The sequence below is a fragment of the Linepithema humile genome, chromosome 1 (assembly GCF_040581485.1).
Source record: "Linepithema humile isolate Giens D197 chromosome 1, Lhum_UNIL_v1.0, whole genome shotgun sequence".
Classification (NCBI taxonomy): Eukaryota; Metazoa; Arthropoda; class Insecta; order Hymenoptera; family Formicidae; genus Linepithema; species Linepithema humile.
Window position 1 is genome coordinate 37,495,321 of NC_090128.1, and position 8,826 is coordinate 37,504,146.

Genomic DNA, 8,826 nt, shown 5'->3' on the forward strand with positions numbered 1-8,826 from the left:
GCGGAAATTCGTGTGGGCTTACGGAATGGATGCTCTATCGCGCGCGCGGACCTGCCGCTGTAATCGAACAATCCGAAATACAGAGGTTATTTCTTGGGATAAAATAGAAAAACGGTGTTTGTATCTTTCAAATTATTTTTAGTTTTTAATTTAATTTTTTAATTAACATGAATGTAATTGGATCAACAATGCTCCAAGGCCATTATTCCATTACGAAACGTCCGATTCGACAAGACCTACAAAATATCTATTAATTGCTCATTCATTTCTTTATTGACAAAAATCTTTTTTCAGAAAGGGATTTTTTAATTCGTAAGAATAGATAGAAATCAAACTGTTAAAATTGTCCTTTGAAGCAACATTTATATGGAAATGTATTGTTTTGTTGTTAACAAACGCGGTTTCTTGCAAAAAGCTTTTCGATGCACAATTCGTCAGTTAAGATATGAAATGTATGTACATCTGAGATAATGACATTCTTCTCGATTTTAGAGACAATTGGCGATTCTTCAAAATTTATTTTGATGCCTTCGTTCCGAGAAATTTTTAAATGACCCACGTATATGTCGCGTCAATTTTTTTACGGACAAATAAAATAATCTATAATATTAGCTTTTAAGTTGCAAAAAAATAGCGACTTTTTTCAATTTTTCGCTAAGAAAAAATTGACTTTGAGTTTACTTGAAGTTTACAAGAAACGGTATACATCCACTTATTTTTTATTTTTGATTTTTTTATACAAAAAAAAGCAAATGATATCTCGATGAATATTTTGCTGCTGAACTTTTCCGAAATATTTCAGTGAAAGATACTATCCTGATTAATGAGATTATTTATCCAATCAACCTTGTTCCAAAGTGAAACCTTGTATGACACGTGGCGAAATTCGGCACTATGGGTCTTCCACAATCAGCGAGAGTATCTTTGGAATGGCTCCGGAAACCATATTCACGTAACTCGCTTTGAATTCGCTATATGCTGCCCACTAGAACATGTGCGGGTCTCGTATATTGAAAATGTGTAGAATTCCGCATTGCTTCCCCTTCCTTTTTCTTTCTCTCTCGATCGCTCGCTCGCTCGCTCGGTCGTTTGACGCAAAATACATCTTTAATAAAAGCGGGGTCGCGGGAAATGCATAAGTAAAATGCAGACGTGTCAAATCGCAAAATTTTCATCCGCGTCCGGTGGAATTGATAATTTCCGACAAGTCGTTTGTGTTTATTTTAATCTTGCTAAATTTAGCATTGCATAGATAATTGAAATTTTCGCTCGAGCGATACAGCGTCGTTTCACAGTAATTCTCTCTAAAAATTATATTATTTTCGTTACTGCATTATACAAACTTAATAAAGCAATTTAATGAAGTAATTTAATTAAACGGGAACAATGCGCTATTTCAGACAAAATTAAAATATTTTGCAAAATTATTGACAAGTCTCTATCGTGTTTGATATTTGATTTATATAAATAGGTACAATTGCCAAGAATAATTTCAATGTAGCCTTACAAATTATTCCTCTTTTATTTGTATAATGCAGATTTTTAGATTAAAGTGCAAATTTTTACCCTACAAAATCTAAAAAATTTGTTTCCAAGAAGAACTTATAATATTTGTAAAAAACAAGTTTTTGGAATCAAAGCTACTTCTATTTATAATGATGAAATAGATAATTCTATTATTCGATGTTAAAGTTGTGCAAAATATTTTTTAGATAAATCAGAATTATTTGCAAATTTGAATACACTGTCCAGTAGTAATCTCGACCCACATATCGAAATGTAAAGTGGCCAGATCAATATATGCGGAGACACGATTGAGCTGACGATGGCAGCTGTCCCTTCGACCACTTCCTCGTCACGACCTCTCGTAGAGGTTTAGCAAAGCAAACTGGTCAATTATCTCCTATCTGTGCTGCTATTAGTAGCAGAGCTCATAGGAAGATTTAGGGATGCAGTACGTGTCTGACAAATGGTTAAGCCAAAGACTACAGAATCTGTATTTTTATATTTGCAAAACGGAAAGATGTAAATCTAAATCCAGCTTTTCATTGCACTTCTATAGACAACATCAGAATGTGGTAATTAATAAAGTAATATACTATTAATGATTAACTGGATAATATATAAAGAAATATATTTAATCTAAAAAGTTTTGTGTATTCTGCAAACTACACAGTACACAGTACAAATATTGGTACAGACATGCGACATACAACGTTTAATGCAATCAAAGCCAGCATTTGTTCGGTACCGATGACACCATTCGCGCTCTGCCGACATGAAAACAACGAACGCATGAGTGAAAGCCACAAAGCAGAAACGTAGAAAAAAAAAGAAGAATACCCGATTGGCGCCCACGCGAGAGGTCACGCGATTCAGATATATTCTCGGGGCGAAAAGTCATCACCGCCCGCGCTTGCATTCTCGCTGTTTGTCGGTCGTGAGAGCGCATGCATATGCATACGTTGACGCTCGCGCATACGCGTGCCGACGTGTACACGTGTAGACGAAAGACGAGCACAACGGCGTCAGGACGAATTGTTGTTTGCCCGTGTGCGCGGATCACCGGGACGGGAAATTGCGGATAACGGCAGCCGATCGGGGGGGGAAAAAAACGCGGATGAGACGGAAAGACTGGGAAGGGAAAACGGAAGTCGACGGCACGGAAATAAAAAGGGAAATCCTCTTCGTTGAAGCGATTTTTGTTTCTCTCTTTCTCTCTTCTCGTCATTCTCTCTCTTTCTGATTACCGTTGAGACGACAAAAAAGCGAAAATAAATTGAACGATGTGACCTATTACGAATCTAATTAGCGAACCGTTTTCTCGAGCATATTTATGCTCGGATTAAGCGCGGTTTATTGGCAAACTTGTCACCGGTGCAGATTTATACGAACGGTTTTTCCGCTGCATTTTTTTTTACTGGTTCAGCAATGCCTGTAAATGTAGCGACGGTGTTGCGCCGGATTTGAAAATTGCTACAAAAAGTTGACACGTCAGGCACGCGCAATAATATTTCCGACGTGTTGTTTAAAAAAATAGAACAATTCGTCGTATTTTTCAACTTGGTCGCTTCTAGGCTTTTTTCGATTGCTGTTGATTTTTCTTAACATGCGGGCGCATTATATTATTTGCTTTTCGTATTTGTTTTTTTTTTTTCTCTCTCTCAAACATTGTTACACACGATTTTGCTAACAGTGAAATTTCCACGGTACACACACTCAGAATTCAAGACTGAAAATATTTCAATTAGAGCGTGTTATTTTATAAATTTGGCTGCCGTTCCGATAACAAAGATCATTAAAAGCTACCCTTATTCTGCCGTTGAACCGTCCATCACCTAATCTCGTCGTATTTTTATATAATGGAGGCACAACGCAATTCTTCAAATCTAAGTCCACCACGAGTGTGGGCCATTAATAAAATTGACCACGCGCCAGTAGTCCCCTTCGCATGGAGTGTCAGTAGCGTCCAAGCGAGAGATAAAGAGCCGGTCCGAAGAATGGACGAGAAAAAAGTGCTGGAGGGATCGCGAGAAGATGAGGAGAGCCTCGCGAGGGCAGGCAAGCACAAAGGGACGAACATATGTCTTCGAAGCGTGCTCCATCGGGAAGGTGTAACGGCGCAATTTTCCTTCTCGAAAATACCTTCAACGTCCGAATACGAGGGCGTTTCGGGACGCCTCATCAATGTGATACAGGCGTTAAACTGACCCGACTTCCTGCGATTTCTACAAAGTTATACGTGCGTACATCGTACGAAGTTAATGTCCTGGAAAATTGCCAGGTTAGCCATATTATAGAAAACTTGCACACGCGTCAGGCACAGGCGTTTCTCCCATTCGTTTTATAACTGCTAATAAATTCTTCTCTCTCTCTCTTTCTCTCTCTCTCTCTCTCTCTCTCTCTCGATCTCTTCTCTCTGGAATTTCGAGAAGTTGGCTTTGTGTCGATGTATTAAGTTTTCAGGCACGCGATTGTAGTTGCCAGCTTGGTCGGCGCACAGTGCTTTGCCGCGTTGGTTCATGTATTCATGTGCTAGCGATAATGTAGTGAAGTGCGGCAAAGTTGAAATAGTTTAGAATCACGACAGCAGTTAAGCAACGTAGGTTGGTACTTCGCGTCTCTTTTCCTTTATTTTCGCTAAAGGCTGATCAATAGTTGGCCGAATCCAGAAGCGGCTATTTCTCTGTCATTGTCAATTTATCTATCTGTCTGCATCGTTTTGCGGGAAGTATTATAGAATTTCATGAGAGGTACAGTCGAATAAATGAACTATAATCCGCAGTACATATGCGCAGCATTTTCGACGGATAAATCTTTTTCTGACATAACTTTGAAGGTTCGTGAAGGAGTTATACGAAAGCCGGCGGCTTTCGAGCACACGCTGAGCTGCGCACGCGGTGGAATTTATGAAAACACAGCGGCTTAAGTAACTTTAATTAAACGAGAACAATGCATCGGCTGTGAGCCGCAAGATCGTTAGATCATAAATATACATTTAATTAAAATCCCGTAAGGAGAGCAAACCACGATCGAATGACTTAATTAGAGATCATGCCTCCTAATTGTATTTCTCTTTGCTTTGGCGGAGATTTATTTACTCGTACGTTACTCCTTGCAATTGCCAATTAGATCCCGTAAGCGCCATTTTCGCATAAATCTATTCAAATAAAATCGATATTTCTTTTTATCGGTTAGAAAAGTTATTTTCTTGTAATCAAAATATATTTATACTTTGCAATAACACATTAGTTTGATAAATTTTTTATTATACTTTTAAATATTTAAAAGATGTATGAAAAATATAAATCTCTTTATTTTTATGCAAGTCACGTTAATTACATAAATCTTATCTTTGACAGACGAGGCATCTAAATAAGCCGATTAGCGAATCGAAGCTCATACTACGTGCATAATGTTTAATGAACCATCGAACCGTTTTGCCGCGATGGACACTTAAATCAGAGTGCTGTCGGCAAGCTGGCTTTCCCACCAACGAAAGGGGAGAGTTCCCCGGGACGGTAGAATCGATTCTCTAGAACTATACATACGCTGTACGCGTATTCCACGAAACATTAAATCACATGGCTCAGCGAGCTGCCATCAGCAATATGCTACTTGTTTACTAAATCACTTCTCATTGACTACTCCACCAGGCAAATAACCGCCGACAATAATGAGGGACACTTGATTGTGCATCAAAGCCGAAGACGCGTGCACTGCGTGTGTTCGCCTATCGGAGTGTATGTATGTGCGCGCGCGCGCGCGCGCGCGTGTGTGTGTGTGTGTGTGTGTGAATGTGCCTTGGTGCGACTGATCACGTATAATGCCGAATAGAGGTGTACTCCTTTGTAAGTAGAAGTCTGTGTAAATAACTGTGAATGTGTGTGAAAGTAGTTAGAGCGTAGATATCATCCCACGGACAACGATGGTCGAATATTCAAAGATAGCTTCCCTTAAACGATCCCATGGCGTTAATTCCGATCTCATGGTTTTGCGGAATTTTGTTGTACGTTTTACGGCTCGTCGTTATGCGATACCGTGCAAGATAAAATCGCGTACTATCGTGAATTTTCTAGGAATAGGGATGAGCGCGTCGCAAAAGTTTTGCGAGTGGCATTAATAGCGGGAATTGTTCCGTTTTTGCTTGTTCGCTTCTGCATTCTAATCCGATTTAATCCGCGTCAGTAATGTCGCGTTTCCCAGGTAATGCCGCGTTCCTGGGGGTAACGTTAATTACTTAACAGCATTGAAATCATGAATACTTTATTAACGTATTGTTATACATTCTAGCACTAAGCACAATGCGCAACTGTGAAAGACTAACTTTAACATTAACGAGAAACTGCAGTAGCATTAGTCTCCGAGAGAACTAAAAAATAATGCATATTTATGTAATAAAAATTTCTCAACATTTTTGCAGAACGATTAATATTTTTTTTCCCTTATATTTCAGCATACACGTGTAATACGTACAATTGGATTGCCGAAAATACTTTTTCGTCTGCTCCGTAACGGTCTTGTATGATTTGATTATAGATAGACGAATGGCGTATATAATTGAACGTGTCGGTTTGGACTGCAGCCGTATGCCGTCAATTGTCGGCGAATCTACATGACAGAGATCCAAATGTCGCCATCGACACATGATGTCCAACCAATTTGAAGTCGACAATAAAAGAAACTCTGCCGCCGAGAACTGTCTGGGATCGTTCGCAACTGTTACGTCAATATTGTGTTCCGGAGGATGAGTATGCAGAAATGTCGAAGTGAAATATGCCTGATCATTAATACGAATTTGTCATACGGCCACCTCTCAAATGAGATCGATGACGATTTCATTTCCGTTCGGGTATCACCACTTTATTCATCCAGATACGTGACAGTAGCAACAGTCGAAGAATGACGAAGAATCATTAATTTTTTTCGCGTGTAGCCACGCTTCTCGTGTAAACATCGTTTTTTTCCCTTTTTTTCGCAATAACTCCAACAGTCGCCACAGATAAAACGTCGTTGTGAGAAATTATTGAACCGTAACGCGTGTAGCATTCAACTGGGGAGTTTTATTCTTTTTTTTTATAATTTCTATTTGCATGCATTCAATTCAGTTCACTTCAGGGACAAATTGTGCGTTTTTTTTTGTTTTACTCTCTCCAGATGAAGTAATGATATTAACTTGTTTTGATATTTTTTCATTTAATATATTTAAGTATATTAGAAACAAAAAACTGTAATCTAATATATTGAGTAATTAAAGCAAACATGAAACATAATCGTTTCCTCGAGCTAGACAGTTTTGGGGCTAAAGGATGAATGATAACATTGTATGCGATGTATTATCTGCGGATGTGTATTCAATAATGCAAACAAGCGTGCATAGCGTATCGCGTGCTAATATTACCCGTATTAAAGCGTGCAGAACGAGGATTGACCCCCGGACTGGCTAACGCGGTATCTAGTACCGACACACACGATATCGATATATAACGCGTATTAACGCGCGCCATTGCGTCGAAGACCGACCGGGAAGGACGTACCGTGGCGAGAGCACACGTGCACTTTACACGAAGGGCGAGCGAGTAAGCAAGAGAAAAGGAGAAAGAGAGAAAATATTCGCAACCCCGTGTGTTCCGATTCCAGTGGTGTCAGCGTGTTAAGTCGACCTCACCGACGGGTTATGTCGACTCGCATTACGAGTCTCCAGTTACTTCATACCAATCGCAACTGCCGCACGTGCACGCGGTTCTAAACTGCCTTGAAACTGTCGTAACTGTTTCGCGAAATTCTAACATTACGGAACTACCGTTTAAGCCGAGCCTTCCACATACCGCTCACGGGTATGTTTTGCATCCAAGCTTGACGAGTGCGAATCGAGCGAATCAGTTTGACAGTCAGCGTAAAAGGTCAAATTTTTCGGGTCAGATTTGTTTCGCAACTCGACATTTCAGATATGGTAATTTTTAAATCGACATATGCAACACTATGCTTTCTTCTATATTTCATAAATTATTTATCAAACGCGCTAAGCTTCTTTCCTTCGTCATTTAATTACTTTTTAATGTTATTGTTGATTCGAAGAACCATTTGCTCATCTTAGAAATTTGTTTCTAAAATTAAGATAAAGATTTTCTTTCTCTTTCGAAATTACATTTACAGTGAAATATCTACTATCGTGAACGAGAACCTGAAAACTACACAATCCCTTCTCATTTGTTTGTTGGAACATGTGATCCATGGATAATCGGTTTTCGTCGTCGGAGTCGCACAATACAATTTACGATTCTACGCCAGTGACGTGGTTTCGACGTGCCGCGAATACAGTACGTCGTTGTGTCTTTTTTAGAAACTACGCTTTTAGGGTCGTGGACACATATTGCTTACGCTTCAAGGATGCATTCGGGTGACGCGTATTTGTTCTATTCCACTGTGGACGCTCCGATGTTCTACGGATTCCACGTGATGTACGTCGAGGGCGTGCAGGTGCGCGCGGGAAATATAGGGCCCGGGTGTATCGTGACGAATCGAACTTGCGTGTGTAGTTTAATTAAGAATTAACTCCGTGCAATCTCTCTCCGGCTGTGTGGATCGATTTCGTCTGCGCGCGACAGAATACATCCTCGTTGCAAAATGCATCGATAAATAGAAAAAGACTGCTATCGGCATTTCACGAAATCTGATGTTTTAGCATAAACAAATTTTATAATTTTAAAACAGTGACATAGTATTAAAAAGTAAATATTGCAAAATATAAATTAAAAAATAAATAAATAATAAAATAAATAATAATAATAAAAAATAAAACTAAAAAAATATGAAAATTATGATGTAATACCAACTATTATTAATTCAAGAAAATTATAATATATTTCGACATTCAACAACTGTGGTAATGCTAAAACACGTATTCGCTAAATCATTACTTTGAGTTAGCAACAGATGGAATTGTTCGGTATTGAAAGCAAATGTTATTGCTTCGAAGTTCAACTACGTGCATTTGGTTCGCGATATATCTTTTGATTGAACAAACAGACTTGATTACTTGTCCTGCTTCCTCAAGTAATTATAACCGACTTAATTTCAACTAGAAGTTGAGTTTCTCCAAGTTTACATCGCAATACCAATTTGTATCCCTTGATTAGAATGTCAACGAATTATGTTTAACCTTCTTTATTCCATGAAAAAAGAGAGAGATAAAAAATCAATGATTACATTATTTATATTGAAAATCGACAATAATGTAATACAAATCTTGAAAAAAAAAATGTTAAAAAATGATAAAAAATGATACAAAATATTTAATTTTAAGGGTAATTGCTAAAAATAAAA

At 38.4% G+C, this 8,826-nt stretch overlaps 1 protein-coding gene across 2 annotated transcripts in view; it reads left to right on the forward strand.

Moving 5' to 3' along the window:
* Positions 1-6,425, forward strand: part of LOC105667442 (uncharacterized) — a 67,080-nt gene extending 60,655 nt beyond the window's left edge. For both annotated transcript variants that reach the window (XR_010888124.1, XM_067348009.1), the window contains one exon: positions 6,040-6,425. Coding sequence is in view for 1 of the 2 variants with exons in the window: in XM_067348009.1 (XP_067204110.1) it covers positions 6,040-6,043 (4 nt within the window). In the remaining variant the exon portion in view is untranslated. The remainder of the gene's footprint in view (positions 1-6,039) is intronic.
* Positions 6,426-8,826: the final 2,401 nt, after the last annotated feature.